This window comes from Aegilops tauschii, chromosome 3, assembly GCF_002575655.3.
Source record: "Aegilops tauschii subsp. strangulata cultivar AL8/78 chromosome 3, Aet v6.0, whole genome shotgun sequence".
Taxonomy (NCBI): domain Eukaryota; kingdom Viridiplantae; phylum Streptophyta; class Magnoliopsida; order Poales; family Poaceae; genus Aegilops; species Aegilops tauschii.
Genome location: NC_053037.3, coordinates 9,472,640 through 9,495,986, shown reverse-complemented (window position 1 = coordinate 9,495,986; position 23,347 = coordinate 9,472,640). Strand labels below are relative to the sequence as shown.

At 45.5% G+C, this 23,347-nt stretch overlaps 1 protein-coding gene and 1 pseudogene across 1 annotated transcript; both read right to left on the bottom strand.

Moving 5' to 3' along the window:
* Positions 1-5,275: 5,275 nt before the first annotated feature.
* Positions 5,276-18,397, bottom strand: LOC109777178 (xyloglucan galactosyltransferase KATAMARI1 homolog; annotated as a pseudogene).
* Positions 18,398-21,352: 2,955 nt separating this feature from the next.
* LOC109777179 (xyloglucan galactosyltransferase KATAMARI1 homolog) lies at positions 21,353-23,022 on the bottom strand. The gene has a single exon (XM_020335827.2). The coding sequence runs from the start codon at positions 22,961-22,963 to the stop codon at positions 21,353-21,355; it is 1,611 nt and encodes a 536-aa protein (XP_020191416.1). The 5' UTR covers positions 22,964-23,022.
* Positions 23,023-23,347: the final 325 nt, after the last annotated feature.

The window sequence follows — 23,347 nt, the reverse complement described above, 5'->3', positions numbered from 1 at the left end:
TATGTTGGCTGTGGTCTACTAACTAAGGTCATGTGTGTTTCCTTTTATGTATTTGATTTGTATTTATTTATTGCCTGTGCAGTTCGATTTCATTTTACCTTTTTGTCGTTGAAAAAAAACATGTGCAACCTTTAGCTATGTACAATTTGTGAAACACCAAGTTCTAATCCGCCACATATGCAAACGATTTACTGACTATTAAACAATTATTGGTTCACCTGGGTGTGCTATCTATCGGTCATGCTCTCCAAAAAGTATATAATTAAACCATTTACTGACTATTAAAAAATTATTGGTTCACCTTGGTGTGCTATCTATCGGTCATGTTTTCCAAAAAGTATATAACCATCAAGGAAAACGACAACAGATCTATATTGCATAATACCTTTAACATATGACAACGTCAACAAGCACAAAGAAGAAAAACCATGAAACCGGCAAGATGAGACCACCCAAAGAAAGAATAAAAATAAAAATAAATGAAGGAGAGCAATATGATATCTCCTTGGTAGAGCAGGTAGAACACTACCAAGCATATCTGCCTCCAGTAGCGAAAGGCCAAAAAATGAAGGAGAGCAATATAATATCTCCTACGTAGCTCAGATAGAGCACTACCAAGCTTATTTCCCTTCATTGGCAGGGCCACCAGTGCCTCGGAGAGCCACCGCTCGGGCAGCAGCGTCATGGCGATCATCTAGGATCATTGCACACAGAAGCATAGAGAAGCCAAGCAATGCTGCTAGCAGCCCAGCTATGAGAACTAGGATCAACTCTGAGATCGCGACCTCCATTGGGGGCCTCCTCTCGATCTTTTGTCATCGGAGGAAGAAAAAAGGTGAAAATTAGGGAGAAGGAATGAGGCACGTTGTGTGGATGGAGAAAGAGAAGAGAGTCGGTTATTTTTATAGCTCGAACTCGGTGTACGATGGGCGAAGTTCACCAGCACCGCTCACCGCTCAATCGCCGGTGTTCAGGAGGCGAATCTACGAGCATTGCCAAAAAGGTACTGGTCCGTGAGGTGACTGCTCGCTGCATCGGTAGCGAGCACGCCCCACACTACCACGGTACTGCCCTAGATGCTCTACGCGCTAGATGGAACAAGTGGGAGACGTGCGGGAAAGCGCGCGAGGGAGAAGTAGATGAGACCTGGTGAAGAAGTTCATCGCCCCTTAAAATCTGAAATTTATTTACAGTCAACATTAAAAAGACTTGTGCCTAACTCGATTCTTTTCTGAACTTTATTATGTGAGATTGTTATAGCTATTTATACTAAACTTTAATACTGATTTGTATGTATTTTGCAAAATCACGATCATAGATATCATATTGTGGGCAATTCAAATTGTTTTTGTAATAAAATTTGTTTTTTTAACATACATCTTAAAACATATTTAAACCGAACTCACTTAAATGCGAGAAAATAAGAAACGGGAAAATCCATGTTTACTTGGATTATATGGTGAGAGTGCTTTAATGGTGTATTTGTATATGTGTATCCTTAAATATATTGGTATAGATCTGTATAGTATATGGCATACAAAATATCTTCATAGTGGTGTCTTCATAATTACGTATACATAACTAGAAAGATGTAGAGTGTACAAGATGTTTAGGAGGAAGATTCGCTCCAATTTTTAGATCATTTGAACGTCTGAGCAGCTCTCAGCAAAACAAGACAAATCGAATCAGAACGGTGCATAGTAATAAGTTTTTCGGTGCTCGATCGTCGGTGCTCGTAGGCGAATCTGCAAGCATTGCCAAAAGGTGTCAGTCCATGAGGTGAGTGCTCACTGCACCTAGCACGTCTTGCGCTATCGCGGTACTGCTGTAGATGCTCTACGTGCTACATGCGACGAGTGGGGGACTTGTGGGAAAGTTCGCGAGAGAGAAGTAGATGAGGGCTGGTGAAAACTTGTGCTTGACCCAATTCTTTTATGAATTTTGACATGTGTAATTCTTATAGGTATGTATCTTTCTGATTTATGAGTTGATCATCGGAGGGGCGGTGCGTAGTAATAGGTTTTCCGGTGCTCGATCATCCGTATTCAGCAGGCGAACCTATGAGAAGTGTAGCGAAGACGCCTCACACTACCGTCGTACTGCCTTAGATGCTCTATGCGTTAGACGCCACAAGTGGGGGACCTGCCGAAAGCGTGCCACAAAGAAGAGAGATCAGACACGAGAAAGAAGAAGCGACTGACAGTAAGTCTTGGGTCCACCCTATCAGCACAAAAGAAAGCTGCTCAATGGAGCGTAGCAACCAAAGATTTAGAATCTGAAAAAAAAATCGCTCTTTAGTTACCCTTTGCGATTGCTGCAACCCAAGATTGCTCTCTAATTAACGTATTACAAATGAAGTGAATGCACAAAATAAACCAGGATGTATAATATAAGCTGTAGACGGGCGCGGAGACTAATAATCCTGCATGCCGCGCCGCGCTTCTCACACGACCACGTCCGCTTCACGCGGCGCCACGGCAACTCCCCAGTACATGCCTTCCAGTTGTGACGTACATCTGCTAATATGCATTTGCTAACGACGCTAATTCATGAAGAAATGAAATAAACATGTAGATACAAAGCCATCAAGATTACAGCTAACAGTTTCCATCTCGGCCGTTGATGTCGACGCTTCTCCTATCTACGCGCCATGCACATCCTCCCTCCCTCGGAGCTAGTTGACATGGATACACCTCCCCAACAACTCAGCAGCCTCCACGCTCCTCCCCAAGGGAAGGTGAGAAAGAGAAGGGTTGTTACTGTCAGCCTGGAGCACCCTTGCTGCGAAGGCTGGTGGCCGGAGAGCGGAAGGCAGCAATGGTGATAGCAATGCTTCCACGACACCCACTGCGATAACCACAACGCAAACTAACCTGAAGTGGTTACTTGTATTCTTTTCCTTCTTTTCTTCTTCTTCTTCTTCTTCTTTTTTATTTTTTCTTCTTCTTTTCTGTTTTCTTTTTTATTTGAAATGTTTTCAAATTCGTCAAAATTTCTTCAAATCGATGAACTTTTTTTTTCAAAATTGATTAACCTTTTATCAAATTGACGAACTTGTTTTCAAGTTTGATGAACTTTTTTTTAAAATTTATGAACTTTTTTCAAATTTGATAAACCTTTTTCAAATTGATGAACTTGTTTTTAATTTTGATGAACTTCTTTTCAAATTGATGATCCTTTTTCAAAAGTAATTGAACATTTTTTCAGTTGGATGATTTGTGTTCAAATTCAATGAATATGTTTAAAGTTTGATGAACTTTAAAAAAAATGAAGCTTTTCAAATTTGTGATTTGCTCTTCAATCGTGATTTTTTTTCATGTCCATGAATTTATCTCAAAATTGATGATTTTTTTTCAAATCGATTAACTTCTTTTAAAATTTGCATTTTTTCGTTCAAAATACCGTGATTTTTAAAAGAAATTGAATGCTCGAATTATTTTAAACATTATTTTATGGGCTATATTTTGACTATATTCGTTTAAACTATATAGAAACCGATGGCCATCTTAGTAGGAAATAGAAAAGTGAAAAAAACTACCTTGTTTTTTTAGACAAAAAAAAAACACTCGTGTGGACGAAACCTCCTGAAGCTACGTACTTGAGATGGATTTGTTGGACCGCAACCCAGGAACTGAGCTAGCCTTTTCCGCGCCTGAAGGGCTGCATACGAGGTCCCGGGAAAAGGCGAAATCATCATTAATTAAAGGACACTCCTGTCTCAAATTTTTTTTATTAAAGGACACTCTTTGCAAAGTTCACTCTCATACCCAGGTTGTGACAAATGGCGCACTGCATGTCCGTTACTTGTCGCAATATGGGTGCTTTCCTTTTTTTAGATCCGTTTATTCAAAAAGTTTTATCTTTTAAACCCTGGGCGCAAATCTCTAACCGTTGGATTCCTCGCGTCGAGATCTTCGAAATTAGATCCCAAGTTGATAGGTTTTGACGAGCTTTTCTTTAGAAAAAACGAACCAGGAGAACATTTTTTATCCTTTCTGAAGAGGCACGACTGTGTCTCTCGCAGAAGCAAATCCATGTCTCTACAAGAAGTAAATTTGTGCCTCTTGCGAAAGGAGGAAAAAAGTAAACACGCTTTTTTTTCATTTTTCGAGAGGCATGACTGTGCCTCGCGCGGAAGCAAATCCCTGCATTCACGAGAAGTAAATATGTGCCTCTCGCAAAAAAAATGCATTTTTTTTCGTTCCGGAGAGGCATGACTGTGCCTCTTATGGAAGCAAATCCGTGCCTGCAGGAGAAGTAAATATGTGTCTCTCATGGAACGAAAAAAAGTAAAAATGTTTTTTTCCGTTTCCAAGTGCCTCTTGCGAAAGCAAATCCGTGCCCTCATGAGAAGTAAATTTGTGCCTCTCGTGGAAGGAAAGAAAAAAAATATGTTTTTTCTCGTTTTCGAGATGCACGACTGTGCCTCGCGCGGAAGCAAATCCGTGACTACACGAGAAGTAAATATGTGCCTCTCGCGGAAGAAAACAAAAAAAGCGCATCTTTTCACGGGATTTTTTTTACTGAATTTGTTTGTCCAAAATCTAAGAAAAACCGGACGAAAGCCGAAAAGCCAAAAAAAGGAGAAAAAAATCATTTTAAAGCTGCACGCGTGTATGGAAAAATAAAAATAAATAAAATTCGGAGTGAGCGCCCAGAGCACGGCATGTGGCGCTGGGATGAGACGCGCCACTTAGCGCACTCCCAGCCCACCCCAGGTGACCCTTGCAGGGGCTCCCGAAAGAGTACCCCTTCCTTAGTTGCTCCCAAGAACCCCAGTGATTTTTTCTTTAGAGCAACTCCAACACGCCGACCCAAACAGCCGCGCGCTTTGTCTGATTTGTGTCCGTTTGGGTCGGGTCGTCAGCCCCCTCTGTGTTTGGGTCCGCCGTGCGCCCAACCCATCATCCCATTTCTCGTCCGCACATAAAACAATATGAATTTTAAAAAGGCCCGTGGTCATAGATCACGCCAGCGGCCATGCCATCGCCCAGAATTCATGTCGGCGCCATGCCAGAGGCTGGCATGTATGCCAGCCTCCAAAAAAGCACGCAGTTCATGCTGCACACTTGCCAGTGCCCAACACAGATGCCAGCACACAAAAGGGGCGGGAGTTCAACCACGACATCTCGGCTGTGATCATGTCGGCATACAAAAAAGATGGCGCTCTCCGCCATAGATCACTCGTCATCGAACTTGAGCATGTCGTCCCGCATCTTCTCGAACGAAGGCCTCTTTCTCGGGGACACCATGTTCCAGTCCACCTTCATGATCTTCACCCCTTCGCCATGCAAGCGAGCGCCACTTCTTTTGCTTTAGTCTTGGCATTGGTAGCCTCGATCTCAAGCATCCTCCTTTTCTTCCCCGCCTCCATCTCGAGCTTCTTCGTTTGCTTCACCGCCTCCATCTCGAGCCTCTTCCTTTGTATCTCTATGAAGGCCTTCATTTTCTCTTCTTTGTCTTGTGGGCACTTCTCCTTCCTTGTATCCTTCTTGGTCATCATGGCTTCCGAAGTTGCATGCAAGGAAATCCACGCCGCATCACACTTGTCCTCTTTCTTGCAGTTAGTCTTTCCCTGCGGCCACGGCTTCTCTCCCTCATCATGGTCCTCGACGACTTCTGTTACATCGTGCCTGCTCACGACGAGCACGAGGACCTCGTCGTGCTCCAGCTCTTACTTCGCCAGGGTTTCCTAAGCCCACCACCAAGCTGCACCTGCTCCCACACCTTGTCGTCGCCCTCTCAGCTGCCCCCGTCTACGTCACCTCCGGCGACCAAGCTGGCTCCGGCTCCCAATCACGGTCGACTTCCCCCTGCGTTGGCTGGCCTGAGCAGGTCTGCAAGGTTCTGAGCTTGACTTTCCTGTACCTGTGGACTGGGACCTGCCATGCCCGACTAACCCTTTTTCTGATACCCGATGAGCTCGACGACGACGAGGTCGTCCACCCGTCCACTAGATGTCCCCAGTTCCCACACAAGGTTGATCAATCTTTGTTTCCCATTTTCCCAAGTTGTTGTTGCACTAATCTCTAGATGCTTTTTTCTGCTAGTTCGTACTGGAACATGGTACTTTTGAGGCACTATTGTGTAGAAACATGGTAATCGGTAAATATAGTCTTCTCTTTAACCACCCTAATTGACAATCTGTAAATTGACATGGCAATATATTCTTTTCTTTTGCCATGGTAGGCACTTTCACACATTTTTTAGTCTGTTATATAGTGATGATTTTTGTTGTTGTGATTGCAATTTTCAGCCAAGTTCACAATCTCCAAAATTGCCATGGCAATTTAGCTCGTATAATTTGCCATGTGTTGGGGAACGTAGTAATTTCAAAAAAATTCCTACGCACACGCAAGATCATGGTGATGCATAGCAACGAGAGGGGAGAGTGTTGTCCACGTACCCTCGTAGACCGACAGCGGAAGCGTTATCACAACACGGTTGATGTAGTCGTACGTCTTCACGATCCGACCGATCAAGTACCGAACGCACGGCACCTCCGAGTTCTACACACGTTCAGCTCGATGACGTCCCTTGAACTCCGATCCAGCCGAGTGTTGAGGGAGAGTTTCGTCAGCACGACGGCGTGGTGACGATGATGATGTTCCACCGATGCAGGGCTTCGCCTAAGCTCCGCAACGGTATTATCGAGGTGTAATATGGTGGAGGGGGGCATCGCACACGGCTAAGAGATCTCAAGGATCAATTGTTGTGTCTCTGGGGTGCCCCCTGCCCCCGTATATAAAGGAGCAAGGGGGAGGCAGCCGGCCAAGGGGAGAGGCGCGCCATAGGGGGGAGTCCTACTCCCACCGGGAGTAGGACTCCTCCTTTTCTTGTGGAAGTAGGAGAAGGGAAGGGGGAAGGAGAAAGAAGGAAGGGTGCGCCCCCCTTCCCTAGTCCAATTCGGACCAGACCATGGGGAGGGGTGCGGCCACCTTTTGAGGCCTTTCTCTCCTTTCCCGTATGGCCCATTAAGGCCCAATATGAATTCCCGTAACTCTCCGGTACTCCGAAAAATACCCGAATCACTCGGAACCTTTCCGAAGTCCGAATATAGTCGTCCAATATATCGATCTTTACGTCTCGACCATTTCGAGACTCCTCGTCATATCCCGATCTCATCCGGGACTCCGAACTCCTTCGGTACATCAAAACTCAATAAAACTGTCATCGTAACGTTAAGCGTGCGGACCCTACGGGTTCGAGAACTATGTAGACATGACCGAGACACGTCTCCGGTCAATAACCAATATCGGGACCTGGATGCCCATATTGGCTCCCACATATTCTACGAAGATCTTTATCGGTCAGACCGCATAACAACATACGTTGTTCCCTTTGTCACCGATATGTTACTTGCCCGAGATTTGATCGTCGGTATCTCGATACCTAGTTCAATCTCGTTACCGGCAAGTCTCTTTACTCGTTCCGTAACACATCATCCCGCAACTAACTCATTAGTCACAATGCTTGCAAGGCTTATAGTGATGTGCATTACCGAGTGGGCCCAGAGATACCTCTCCGACAATTGGAGTGACAAATCCTAATCTCGAAATACGCCAACCCAACAAGTACCTTTGGACACCTGTAGAGCACCTTTATAATCACCCATTTACGTTGTGACGTTTGGTAGCACACAAAGTGTTCCTCCGGTAAACGGGAGTTGCATAATCTCATAGTCATAGGAACATGTATAAGTCATGAAGAAAGCAATAGCAACATACTAAACGATCGAGTGCTAAGCTAATGGAATGGGTCAAGTCAATCACGTCATTCTCCTAATGAGGTGATCCCGTTAATCAAATGACAACTCATGTCTATGGCTAGGAAACATAACCATCTTTGATTAACGAGCTAGTCAAGTAGAGGCATACTAGTGACACTCTGTTTGTTTATGTATTCACACATGTATTATGTTTCCGGTTAATACAATTCTAGCATGAATAATAAACATTTATCATGATATAAGGAAATATATAATACTTTATTATTGCCTCTAGGGCATATTTCCTTCAGTCTCCCACTTGCACTAGAGTCAATAATCTAATTCACATCGCCATGTGATTTAACATCAATAATTCACATCACCATGTGATTAACACCCATAGTTCACATCTCTATGTGACTAACACTCAAAGGGTTTACTAGAGTCAATAATCTAGTTCACATCGCTATGTGATTAACACCCAAAGAGTACTAAGGTGTGATCATGTTTTGATTGTGAGATAATTTTAGTCAACGGGTCTGTCACATTCAGATCCGTAAGTATTTTGCAAATCTCTATGTCTACAATGCTCTGCACGGAGCTAATCTTAACTAATTGCTCCCACTTTCAATATGTATCTAGACCGAGACTTAGAGTCATCTAGATTAGTGTCAAAACTTGCATCGACGTAACCCTTTACGACGAACCTTTTGTCACTTCCATAATCGAGAAACATATCCTTATTCCACTAAGGATAATTTTGACCGCTGTCCAGTGGTCTACTCCTAGATCACTATTGTACTCCCTTGCCAATATCAGTGTAGGGTATACAATAGATCTGGTACATAGCATGGCATACTTTATAGAACCTATGGCCAAGGCATAGGGAATGACTTTCATTCTCTTTCTATCTTTTGCCGTGGTCGTGCTTTGAGTCTTTACTCAATTTCACACCTTGTAACACAGGCAAGAACTCTTTCTTTGGCTGTTCTATTTTGAACTACTTCAAAATCTTGTTAAGGTATGTACTCATTGAAAAAACTTATCAAGCGTCTTGATCTATCTCTATAGATCTTGATGCTCAATATGTAAGCAGCTTCACCGAGGTCTTTCTTTTGAAAAACTCCTTTCAAACACTCCTTTATGCTTTGCAGAATAATTCTACATTATTTCCGATCAACAATATGTCATTCACATATACTTATCAGAAATGTTGTAGTGCTCCCACTCACTTTCTTGTAAATACAGGCTTCACCGCAAGTCTGTATAACAATATATCCTTTGATCAACTTATCAAAGTATATATCCAACTCCGAGATGCTTGCACCAGTCCATAGATGGATCGCTGGAGCTTGCATATTTTGTTAGCACCGTTAGGATTGACAAAACCTTCTGGTTGCATCATATACAACTCGTCTTTAATAAATCCATTAAGGAATGTAGTTTTGTTTATCCATTTGCCAGATTTCATAAAATGCGGCAATTCCTAACATGATTCAGACAGAGTTAAGCATAGATACGAGTGAGAAACTCTCATCGTAGTCAACACCTTGAACTTGTCGAAAACCTTTTTGCGACAATTCTAGCTTTGTAGATAGTGATACTACTATCAGCGTCCGTCTTCCTCTTGACGGTCCATTTATTCTCAATTACTTGCCGATCATCGGGCAAGTCAACCAAAGTCCACACTTTGTTCTCATACATGGATCTCATCTCAGATTTCATGGCCTCAAGCCATTTTGCGGAATCTGGGCTCACCATCGCTTCTTCATAGTTTGTAGGTTTGTCATGGTCTAGTAACATAACCTCCAGAACAGGATTACCGTACCACTCTGGTGCGGATCTTACTCTGGTTGACCTACAAGGTTTAGTAACAACTTGATCTGAAGTTTCATGATCATCATCATTAACTTCCTCACTCATTGGTATAGACGTCATAGGAACCGTTTCTTGTGATGAACTACTTTCCAATAAGGGAGCAGGTACAGTTACCTTATCAAGTTCTACTTTCCTCCCACTCACTTCTTTCGAGACAAACTCCTTCTCTAGAAAATTTCCGAATTTAGCAACAAAAGTTTGGCCTTCGGATCTGTGATAGAAGGTATACCCAACAGTCCCCTTTGGGTATCCTATGAAGACACATTTCTCCGATTTGGGTTTGAACTTATCAGGATGAAACTTTTTCACATAAGCATCGCAACCCCAAACTTTAAGAAACGACAACTTTGGTTTCTTGCCAAACCACAGTTCATAAGGCGTCGTCTCAACGGATTTTGATGGTGCCCTATTTAACGTGAATGTAGCTGTCTCTAATGCATAACCCCAAAACAATAGTGGTAGATCGGTAAGAGACATCATATATTGCACCATATCTAATAAAGTACGGTTACGATGTTCGGACACACCATTACACTGTGGTGTTCCAGATGGCGTGAGTAGTGAAACAATTTCACATTGTTTTAACTGAAGGCCAAACTCGTACTCAAATACTCTTCTCCACGATCAGATCGTAGAAACTTTATTTTCTTGTTACGATGATTTTCCGCTTCACTCTGAAATTATATGAACTTTTCAAATGTTTCAGACTTCTGTTTCATTAAGTAGATATACCCATATCTGCTCAAATCATCTGTGAAGGTGAGAAAATAATGATATCCGCCACGAGCCTCAATATTCATCGGACCACACACATCTGTATGTATGATTTCCAACAAATCTGTTGCTCTCTCCATAGTTCCGGAGAACGGCGTTTTAGTCATCTTGCCCATGAGGCACGGATCGCAAGCATCAAGTGATTCATAATCAAGTGATTCCAAAATCCCATCAGTATGGAGTTTCTTCATGCGCTTTACACCAATATGACCTAAACGGCAGTGCCACAAATAAGTTGCACTATCATTATTAACTTTGCATCTTTTGGCTTCAATATTATGAATATGTGTATCACTACGATCGAGATCCAACAAACCATTTTCGTTTGGTGTGTATGACCATAGAAGGTTTTTATTCATGTAAACAGAACAACAATTGTTCTCTACCTTAAATGAATAACCGTATTGCAATAAACATGATCAAATCATATTGATGCTCAACGCAAACACCAAATAACACTTATTTAGTTTCAACACTAATCCCGAAAGTACAGGGAGTGTGCGATGATGATCATATCAATCTTGGAACTACTTCCAACACACATCGTCACCTCTCCTTTTACTAGTCTCTGTTTATTCTGCAACTCCCGTTTCGAGTTACTACTCTTAGCAACTGAACCAGTATCAAATACCGAGGGGTTGCTATAAACACTAGTAAAGTACACATCAATAACATGTATATCCAATATACCTTTGTTCACTTTGCCATCCTTCTTATCCACCAAATAGTTGGGGTAGTTCCGCTTTCAGTGACCAGTCCCTTTGCAGTAGAAGCACTTAGTCTCAGGCTTAGGACCAGACTTAGGCTTCTTCACTTGAGCAGCAACTTGCTTGCCATTCTTCTTGAAGTTCCCCTTCTATCCCTTTGCCCTTTTCTTGAAACTAGTGGTCTTGTTAACCATCAACACTTGATTCTCTTACTTGATTTCTACCTTCGTCGATTTCAGCATCACGAAGAGCTCGGGAATTACTTTCGTCATCCCTTACATACTATAGTTTATCACGAAGTTCTACTAACTTGGTGATGGTGACTAGAGAATTCTGTCAATCACTATTTTATCTGGAAGATTAACTCCCACTTGATTCAAGCGATTGTAGTACCCAGACAATCTGAGCACATGCTCACTAGTTGAGCGATTCTCCTCCATCTTTTAGCTATAGAACTTGTTGGAGACTTCATATCTCTCAACTCGGGTATTTGCTTGAAATATTAACTTCAACTCCTGGAACATCTCATATGGTCCATGACGTTCAAAACGTCTTTGAAGTCCCTATTCTAAGTCGTTAAGCATGGTGCACTAAACTATCAAGTAGTCATTATATTGAGCTAGCCAAACGTTCATAACGTCTGCATCTGCTCCTGCAATAGGTCTGTCACCTAGCGGTGCATTAAGGACATAATTCTTCTGTGCAGCAATGAGGATAATCCTCAGATCACGGATCCAATCCGCATCTTTGCTACTAACATCTTTCAACATAATTTTCTCTAGGAACATATCAAAAATAAATACAGGGAAGCAACAACGCGAGCTATTGATCTACAACATAATTTGCAAAATACTATCAGGACTAAGTTCATGATAAATTCAAGTTCAATTAATCATATTACTTAAGAACTCCCACTTAGATAGATATCCCTCTAATCATCTAAGTGATTACGTGATCCAAATCAACTAAACCATGTCCGAGCATCACGTGAGATGGAATAGTTTCAATGATGAACATCACTATGTTGATCATATCTACTATATGATTCACGCTCGACCTTTCGGTCTTTGTGTTCCGAGGCCATATCTGTTATATGCTAGGCTCGTCAAGTTTAACCTGAGTATTCCGCGTGTGCAACTGTTTTGCACCCGTTGTATTTGAATGTAGAGCCTATCACACCCGATCATCACGTGGTGTCTCAGCACGAAGAACTTTCGCAACGGTGCATACTCAGGGAGAACACTTATACTTTGATAATTTAGTGAAGGATCATCTTATAATGCTACCGTCAAACAAAGCAAGATAAGATGCATAAAGGATTAACATCACATGCAATCAATATAAGTGATATGATATGGCCATCATCATCTTGTGCTTGTGATCTCCATCTCCGAAGCACCGTGCTTGTGATCTCCATCTCCGAAGCACCGTCATGATCACCATCGTCACCGGCGCGACACCTTGATCTCCATCGTAGCATCGTTGTCGTCTCGCCAACTTATTGCTTTTACGACTATCGCTACCGCTTAGAGATAAAGTAAAACTATTACATGGCGATTGCATCTCATACAATAAAGTGACAACCATATGGCTCCTGCCAGTTGCCGATAACTCGGTTACAAAACATGATCATCTCATACAACACATTATATCACATCATGTCTTGACCATATCACATCACAACATGCCCTGCAAAAACAAGTTAGACGTCCTCTACTTTGTTGTTGCATATTTTACGTGGCTGCTACGGGCTTAGCAAGAACCGTTCTTACCTACGCATCAAAACCACAACGATAGTTTGTCAAGTTGGTGCTGTTTTAACCTTCGCAAGGACCGGGCGTAGCCACACTCGGTTCAGCTAAAGTGAGAGAGACAGACACCCGCCGGTCACCTTTAAGCAACGAGTGCTCGCAACGGTGAAACCAGTCTCGCGTAAGCGTACGCGTAATGTCGGTCCAGGCCGCTTCATCTCACAATACCGCTGAACCAAAGTATGACATGCTGGTAAGCAGTATGACTTATATCGCCCACAACTCACTTGTGTTCTACTCGTGCATAGCATCAACACATAAAACCAGGCTCGGATGCCACTGTTGGGGAACGTAGTAATTTCAAAAAAATTCCTACGCACACGCAAGATCATGGTGATGCATAGCAACGAGAGGGGAGAGTGTTGTCCACGTACCCTCGTAGACCGACAGCGGAAGCGTTATCACAACGCGGTTGATGTAGTCGTACGTCTTCACGATCCGACCGATCAAGTACCGAACGCACGGCACCTCCGAGTTCTACACACGTTCAGCTCGATGACGTCCCTTGAACTCCGATCCAGCCGAGTGTTGAGGGAGAGTTTCGTCAGCACGACGGCGTGGTGACGATGATGATGTTCCACCGACGCAGGGCTTCGCCTAAGCTCCGCAACGGTATTATCGAGGTGTAATATGGTGGAGGGGGCACCGCACACGGCTAAGAGATCTCAAGGATCAATTGTTGTGTGTCTGGGGTGCCCCCCTGCCCCCGTATATAAAGGAGCAAGGGGGAGGCAGCCGGCCAAGGGGAGAGGCGCGCCATAGGGGGGAGTCCTACTCCCACCGGGAGTAGGACTCCTCCTTTCCTTGTGGGAGTAGGAGAAGGGAAGGGGGAAGGAGAAAGAAGGAAGGGTGCGCCCCCCTTCCCTAGTCCAATTCGGACCAGACCATGGGGAGGGGTGCGGCCACCTTTTGAGGCCTTTCTCTCCTTTCCCGTATGGCCCATTAAGGCCCAATACGAATTCCCGTAACTCTCCGGTACTCCGAAAAATACCCGAATCACTCGGAACCTTTCCGAAGTCCGAATATAGTCGTCCAATATATCGATCTTTACGTCTCGACCATTTCGAGACTCCTCGTCATATCCCCGATCTCATCCGGGACTCCGAACTCCTTCGGTACATCAAAACTCAATAAAACTGTCATCGTAACGTTAAGCGTGCGGACCCTACGGGTTCGAGAACTATGTAGACATGACCGAGACACGTCTCCGGTAAATAACCAATAGCGGGACCTGGATGCCCATATTGGCTCCCACATATTCTACGAAGATCTTTATCGGTCAGACCGCATAACAACATACGTTGTTCCCTTTGTCACCGGTATGTTACTTGCCCGAGATTTGATCGTCGGTATCTCGATACCTAGTTCAATCTCGTTACCGGCAAGTCTCTTTACTCGTTCCGTAACACATCATCCCGCAACTAACTCATTAGTCACAATGCTTGCAAGGCTTATAGTGATGTGCATTACCGAGTGGGCCCAGAGATACCTCTCCGACAATTGGAGTGACAAATCCTAATCTCGAAATACGCCAACCCAACAAGTACCTTTGGAGACACCTGTAGAGCACCTTTATAATCACCCATTTACGTTGTGACGTTTGGTAGCACACAAAGTGTTCCTCCGGTAAACGGGAGTTGCATAATCTCATAGTCATAGGAACATGTATAAGTCATGAAGAAAGCAATAGCAACATACTAAACGATCGAGTGCTAAGCTAACGGAATGGGTCATGTCAATCACGTCATTCTCCTAATGAGGTGATCCCGTTAATCAAATGACAACTAATGTCTATGGCTAGGAAACATAACCATCTTTGATTAACGAGCTAGTCAAGTAGAGGCATACTAGTGACACTCTGTTTGTCTATGTATTCACACATGTATTATGTTTCCGGTTAATACAATTCTAGCATGAATAATAAACATTTATCATGATATAAGGAAATATATAATACTTTAGTATTGCCTCTAGGGCATATTTCCTTCACCATGAGCATGGCAAATTTTCCTTCTTTCGCAACATGGAAAAATTCCCTTTCTATGTAACGATGGCAAGTCTAGTCCATACATCACGACAAACTTAGTGTATGGACCATGGCAATATAGTCTTCTATTTGCCATGGAAATTTTTAACTTTTATTACCATGGAAACTTTTACTCTTTATTTTCCATGGCAAATTTACTCTTTATTGGCAATGGCAATTTTACATTTTATTTCCATGGCTAAATTACCTATATCGACATGGCAAATATTTAACTACTGTTGCCATGGAAATTTATACTCTCTTTTTTCATGGAACTTTCGCATTTTATTTTCCATGACCAAATTACCTATATTGCCATGGCAAATTTACTTTTAACATACTATGAATGAAAGTATTTTTTCCATCGAAGAATAGAGTAAATTTTTCCATAGAAAATTTAACAAAAATTTGCCCTGTGAATAGAAGTAGTTTGGCCATGGAAGAATAGTGTAAATTTTTCCATGGCTAATATAGAGTAAATTTTACCATGGCAACGTAAACAAAACTTTGCCATGTGAATATTTTTTTTGCCATGGAAGAATAATGTAAAATTTGCCATGGAGTTTGTTTTTTCTGCTTTTGATTTTCCTAGTCTGTGTGCAATTGCTAATACAATGGCTAATTAAACTCATGGCCCATGGCAAGCTCTCTTTCCCGTGTCTTGGCATTACTACTTCATGGGCCATGGCATTTTTAATAAAGGAGGATTTTTATATTATTTTTTATTTTTTCTAACAAGGCAAATTTACTTTTATGGACATGGAAAACTTAATTTATGGACCATGGAAAATTGAATTCAAATACCATGGCAAATTTGCTTTCTTCGTATCATGACAAAATTTACTTCTTTACTGCCATGACAACTTCTTTTTTGTTGAAATTACCATATCCTTTTTCGTATCATGTCCAAATTTATTTACCTTCTATTGTCATGGCAAATTTCACTTTCATCTTTTTTCATAGGAATTTTTGCTTATTCATGGGATACATTTACTTTATGAAACATGGCAATTACCACCAAACAATATATGGTACACTTTTTTTTGTTCTAGGCGTTGGCAATTTTTGAATCCACATTTTTTTTGTCTTCATATATAGCAAAATACCATGGCAATAAATTGAACTTGTTTTCCATGGCAAACTCACCTATATCGCCATGGCAATTTTTAAATTTTATTGCCATAGCAATTTTTACTCTTTATTTTCCATAGACATTTTTCATTTTATTTCCATGGCTAAATTCCCTATATCGACATGGAAAATATTTAACTAGTTTTGCCATGACAAATTTACGTTTAACAACATGCGAATAAAAATATTCTTGCCATGGAACATGGAAGAATAGTGTAAATTTAGCCATGGCCAATTAAACTAAATTTTTCCATGTGAATAGAAGTAGTTTTGCCATGGTAGAATAGTGTAAATTTTTCCATTGTAAAAATATGGCCATGGCAAATCAAACTAAAATTGGCCATGTGAATAAAAGTAATTTTTTTGTCATGGAAGAATAGTGTTAATTTTTGCGATGGCAATAATAGAGTAAATGTTTGCCATGGCAAGTTAAACTAAAAGTTGCCATGTAAATTTTGCTATTGAAAATATGTTGCATTTTTTACCGTTGTAGTTTTTTTATTTCTCTGATCATGGCAATTTTTCGTGCTCTTCTTCAACTAGTGATTCGCAGACTAAACGTTAGGGAGTTATCTGTGCCCTTTATTTAGAACGCCATGTGTGGCTTTTTAATACTCCATATCTACTCCCTCTGAACTTGTTTAATAACCAATAAAGTGAAGTGTGTTTAGACTAAAAAATTCTTCTAAAAAAACTAAGTTTGACGACGCTGTCCACGAGCAACGTCTTTGGTTACGTGCATGTACGTGCATGTACATATCTTCATATATACCAAAATACTCCATATCTTTGGTTACGTGCATGTACAGATATTGATCAAACTCATGCGGACCTATCTTCTCCTGCCCATCTTGTAGCAAGTCCTACTTCCAGCTATCACCTCCGTCGACGCTGTCCACGAGCTCCCGTCCCTCGGCCGCGGCACGCCGGTGCTTCGCCACCCGGTGGATGACACGCTCAAGGGCCACGTCCACCGCGTCTTTGAAGGTAACCCCCTTGGCTGCCGGGTCCACGTCGGATATGAGCCGGATGACCTGCTCCCGCATCCGCGTCACCTTCTCCGACGGTATCTTACTCAGCACCTCCTCGATACTAGCATTCCGGCCGACGTCGCCGGCGGGGATGAACACGGAGTAGCTCCGGTAGTCTCTAGGCAGGTGCCAGGTGTACTGGAGGTAGGCCGACACCGGGTGGAAGAACACCGGGATGCAGCCGGCGAGGATGGAGCCGAAGGTGGACTTGCGCGTGTACCCGTCCCCGCGCGGCTGCATGCAGAACTCAGCGTTCTCGAGTAGCCGCATGGCGTGGCCCGGCGCGTAGTGCCCCGGCTTCGTCACCGCCGACTTGCCGAGCAGGGAGCACCGGCTCGACCGGCCGCACTGCTCGATGATCTGGGCACGCACGGTTCCCGTATCACCGCCACGGGGGCCGCCGGCGAAGCACCAGAGCAGGCCGCGCTGCGCAAGGCGCATGCGGTCCTGCCAGCCGGCGACGTCGGCGTCGTACGAGGGGTGGAAGTGCGACGGAAACGGCACGGCGAAGTCGTGGCCGTGCCACGGGCTGGCCTCAGTGGTGAGGAACGTGGCGTTGCGGATGGCCGGGTAGGTCATGAGCGCGTTGCCCCAGCCGTCGGCGTCGGGGCGAAGGAGGAAGTCCCACGTGCCCCGCCGGAGACCAGGAAGTGGTCGCGCCCGCCCATGGCGCGCCACTCGGGCCTCCGCGCCAGCCAGTCTACCAGGTCCCGCGACAGGGCGTCCCGCACCGCTAGGTCTGCGTTGTCCAGGTGCATCGCCGCGTCGAGCCCGGTGTAGAAAGGGACGTACACCGCGGCGGCCGCGGCAGGCTCGGACGCGAGGCACTCGTGGTGCCGCATCCGGGCGTGGAAGATGATGCCCAGCATGTACTGGTCGGTGTCGTAGGCGCCCCGCTCCGGCAGCGACCCGCCCTCGCCTCCGCCCGTGATGGGCAGGCCGAACCCGTCGGTGGCCACGTCCTTGCACACGTTGGGGGAGCCCGAGATCCGGCGGCAGTCGCGGACGAGGTCGGCGTTGAACCTTAGCGGCAGGTCGTACATGTACACGTACCGTCCGGCGCACGGGTCCCGGCGGAAGATGTGGGACGCCGAGAAGACGGCCGACGGCTTGAGCTGGACCACGGTGGGCGACGCCACCGCCGCGTTATTACCTGATTGCACGCTGGTGTTGAAGTGGTGAAAGAATACCAGGGCCCACAAGACGGTGTAGAGGAGGCCGAGGTAGAACAGCCGGGAGGGCCGCCGGGCGCCTCTCCCTGTGTGCTGCTTGCCGTCGGCAACGGCCGCGGCGTCGAGCTCTCTCTGGATGTTCCGTGAGAAGGGCTTCATCGTCGGTGGTGGTGGTGCTGGCTCCAGCGGGGATCTGCAAGCTAATCGACAAGGACTGCGCGCGGCAGCTGCTCCAACCTGCAGTGCAATAATAACCAGTGCAACCAAGTACTAGGTCAGCTGCACGCCACAAGAGAAGCTAGTGGTGCTTGCGAAGAGAATTTGAAGAGGTCGGCGGCTTCATCTTCCACAGGTTTCGCCATTGTTGAGCGACTCATGCAGATGTCCAAGCAAGAGTTGTTGCTGCTTCGGTGGTATATATGCTCCCTCCGTTTGTTTGCGATTGATTCTTCTTTCCCCAGGGATTATATGCAGTGTTGCTACGAGTGATGATTTCAAACATCATCATGGCAAATTTAGAAATCTTGTACCGTTACACGGTAAATTTATGAAATTTTGATTTATAGCACATGGCAAATTTGTGTAAAATGCTTGGACTGATCTCATGGCTATTTTAGGTATAATTGTGTTCTCTAGATTTTTACCATGGCAAATCTGCCATTGTTTCCATGGTTGCTTGGTGATTGGATTAATTTCTATGAGAATCGATGGAACTCGCACATAATCATGGCAAATTTAGAAATCTTGTAAATAGTTGCATGGCAAATTCACGAAAATTTGATTGCACATGGCAATCTTGTATAAAATGAATGGACTGATCACAGATTTTTTTTAGGTGTAATTCGTGTTCTCTAGATTTTTCCCATGACTGGCGAATTGCCATTGTTTTTAGGGTTGCTTGGTTATTGGATTAGTTGTTATGAGAATCGATGGAACTCACACCTCACCATGGCAAATTTAGAATTTGGAAATCTTGTAAATAGTTGCATGAAAAGATAATGAAAATTTTGATTTATAGCACATGCAATCTTGTGTAAAATGAATGAACTGATCATACAACATTTTTAGGTGTAATATGTTAAATTTTGTTAATTTTTACATGCTTTAATGTTTCCCATCACAAGTCTTCTCTTTTTGTGATTATGTAACTCGACATCTTTTTTGTTCTAGTGACAAATCAATCTATTTTAAAACCATGGCAACAAAATGTAATATGTTGCCATGGCAAATTTCATGGACAATGGCAATTTTTTTAGATACATGGTAAATTTACAGGGTGTACAGAGGTTATTTACTGTGTTTTTTTCCCTGTTCAATAATCCGTCCAATAAACCAGTCAACTTTCCGATTAATCTCTACTCGTAGGGTCACCGAGTAGCCGATAAATTGATAAATCGACCGATTAATTGATTAACTAACCGATTAGCTGATTAATCCCCTACTCGCAAGCCAACCAAGCAGCTACCAGTGAATGATTTCCTCCAAAATGGCTTTTTACACCATGGCAAGTTCACATTTTTGAACATGGCAATTTGCCATTACGAACCATGGTAAATTTACATTTTTTTTGAAATGTTGTTTAGATAACTAAATTCCAAAACTTTGACAAGTTTTGGAAACATTTTGCCGACATCCTGGTAATTTCACCTTTTCAATTAACATAATGTATGTTGGTGCCATGGCAATTTTTACATCTCAAAAATTGCATTCTTTCAATTCATTCACATGGCAAGTTTTGAAAACATTTGTGTCTTTAAAACCATGGAAAGTTTTAGATATTTGTTTGTAATGGCCATATGCATAATGCAGGCAAATTTACTTCATGCACCATGGCAATTTCAATTTTCATATCATGGCAAATTTAATTCATGGACCATGGCAAATTCTTTTCCTCATACCATGGCAACATTATTTCATGTGCCATGGAAATTGTTACTAAATAATTATTTTATATATTTCTTTTTATTTCTCAGACATGGCAAACTTACTTTTATGGATCATGACAAACTTAATTTATGTACCATCTCAAGTTTAATTCAAGTACCATGGCAAATTTTTGTTTCTCGTATCATGGCAAAATTACCTTAAATAAATGGCAATTTACTTATACAAAGCATCAGAATTATAATAAAGACACAATGACTAATTTTGACATGTATCTGCCACGGCAATTTTTTCATCTTTTTATATGCCCTACAAGTTCTAGTTCATTCAGCATATAAGGGCAAAAATATTATGTGGACTGGACATATGGCAAATTGTTCAGACAAGTGTGTCTCAGTCGGGACCGGAGCAGCACCGGCGAGGACCTGTGAACCGAAGAAGCCGGAGAGAAACGCGGCCTTCGGAGCGCCAGATCCGGAGCCGCGCTAGCAGAAGACGATGACAAGCCGTTGGACCTGGAGAGCGCAGCTCTAGCTGTCGCGGCCTCGCGCGCACACAGGGGACGCCACCAAGGAGCCAGCGGGGGCGCCACCCAGCCGGAGTAGCACCACCACGGGAGAGGAGCAAGGCCTTCGCCGAGTAGTTTTCGTCGGGATCTGGGCCACGCCGAGGCGCCAGGCCGCAGCATGCTCGCGGGGAAGGGGGGAGGGCTCGATCCAGCCAAGACGCCCCGCCGCCACCAACCCGGGGGCGGCGGGGGGGGGGGGGGGGGGTGTCGGTAGGCTTGCAATTTAGTAGCCACCCCGTCCCCCGCATCGCCCTCCCTGCCGACGATGGGGGAACCCAGATCCGGCAGCCGCGCACCCTCCCCACCTCCCTTCCCACCTCGCCGCCACCGGAGGAACGACAAATTCATGTGGCCTCGAATTGCAAAGTGGTGGTGGAAGACTTGAAGAAGGAAAACTCATCTGTTTATGGAGCTACCATACATGGAATAATATGCCACTCGTCGGAATTTGGTTTCTGTAAATTTAGCCATGAATTTTGGAGCTCGAATTATAAAGCTCACAACTTAGCAAAGCATACTTTATCTTTCCGGGGTGGCCGTCAAGTGTGGTTGGGACACCCCGGAGACCTTCCTTCCGTCTATGTAAATATTGTGACGAATTAATAAAACGGTTGCCAAAAAAACAAAAGGTACATATGGGTCCATTAACTATGTTTGACAAACTACCCAACTAAATCTCCGGCTAGGTGCATGTACAGATATTGATCAAACTCATGCGGACCTATCTTCTCCTGCCCATCTTCTAGCAAGTCGTACTTCCAGCTATCACCTCCGTCGACGCTGTCCACGTGCTCCCGTCCCTCGGCCGCGGAACGCCGGCGCTGCGCCACCCGGTGGATGACACGCTCAAGGGCCACGTCCACCGCGTCTTTGAACGTAACCCCCTTAGCCGCCGGGTCCCGGTACATCACGGTGGGTATGAGCCTGATGACCTGTTCCCGCATTTGCGCCACCTTCTCCGACGGTATCTTACTGAGCACCTCCTCGATGCTGCCGTTCCGGCCGACGTCGCCGGCGGGGATGAACACGGAGTAGCTCCGGTAGTCCCTGGGCAGGTGCCAGGTGTACTGTAGGTAGGCGGACACCGGGTGGAAGAAAACCGGGATGCAGCCGGCCAGCATGGAGTCGAAGGTGGACTTGCGCGTGTACCCGTCGCCACGCGGCTGCATGCAGAACTGGGCGCTCTCGAGTAGCCGCATGGCATGGCCTGGTGCGTAGTGCCCCGGCTTCGTCACCGCCGACTTGCCCAGCAGGGAGCACCGGCTCGACCGGCCGCACTGCTCGATGATCTGGGCACGCACGGTTCCCGTATCGCCGCCACGGGGCCCGCCGGCGAAGCACCAAAGCAGGCCGCGCTGCGCACGGCGCATGCGGACCTGCCAACCGGCGACGTCCGCGTCTGACGAAGGGTGGAAGTGCGACGGAAACGGCACGGCGAAGTCGTGGCCGTGCCACGGACTCGCCTCAGTGGTGAGGAACGTGGCGTTGCGGATGGCCGGGTAGGTCATGAGCGCGTTGCCCCAGCCGTCGGCGTCGGGGCGGCGGAGGAAGTCCCACGTGCCCCGCCCGGAGACCAGGAAGTGGTCGCGCCCGCCCATGGTGTGCCACTCGGGCCGCTGTGCCAGCCAGTCTACCAGGTCCCGCGACAGGGCGTCCCGCACCGCGAGGTCTGCGTTGTCCAGGTGCATCGCCGCGTCGAGCCCGGTGTAGAAAGGGACGTACACCGCGGCGGCCGCGGCAGGCTCGGACGCGAGGCACTCGTGGTGCCGCATCCGGGCGTGGAAGATGATGCCCAGCATGTACTGGTCGGTGTCGTAGGCGCCCCGCTCCGGCAGCGACCCGCCCTCGCCTCCGCCCATGATGGGCGGGCCGAACCCGTCGTTGGCCACGTCCTTGCACACGTCGGGGGAGCCCGAGATCCGGCGGCAGTCGCGGACGAGGTCGGCGTTGAACCGCGGCGGCAGGTCGTACATGTACACGTACCGTCCGGCGCATGGGTCCCGGCGGAAGATGCGGGACGCCGAGAAGAAGGCCGACGGCTTGAGCTGGAGCACGGTGGGCGACGCCGCCGCCGCGTTATTACCTGATTGCACGCTCGTGGAGAAGTGGTGGAAGAATACCAGGGCCCACAAGACGGTGTAGAGGAGGCCGACGTAGAACAGCCGGGACGGCCGCCGGACGCCTCTCTCGGTGTGCTGCTTGCCGTCTTCCTCCCCGTCGGCCACGGCCTTGGCGTCGAGTTCTCTCTGGATGTTCCGCGACAAGGGCTTCATCGTCGGTGGTGCTGGTGCTGGCTCCAGCGGGGATCTGCAGGCTAATCGACAAGGACTGCGCGCGGCAGCTGCTCCAACCTGCGGTGCAATAAGAGCATCTCCAACAGAAGCCCAAGAAAACGGCGCGCTAAAATAATTTTAGCGCGCCATTTTAGTAATTTTAGCACGCCGTGGCCGATTCAGTCCAGCAGAGGCACAAAAATATAGCGCGCAAAGGACAGCGCACAGCAGTCCAGCAGATGCACTAAAAAATAAAGCGTCACAAATATATCTACAACAAGCAGGTCCCTAAACATTTACAAATAAGTCCATCTGATCAAAACAAAAACGCAATTGGGTCCCCAATGGTTGAAGCAAGCTAGCTTGCTGACCTTGCAAATCATC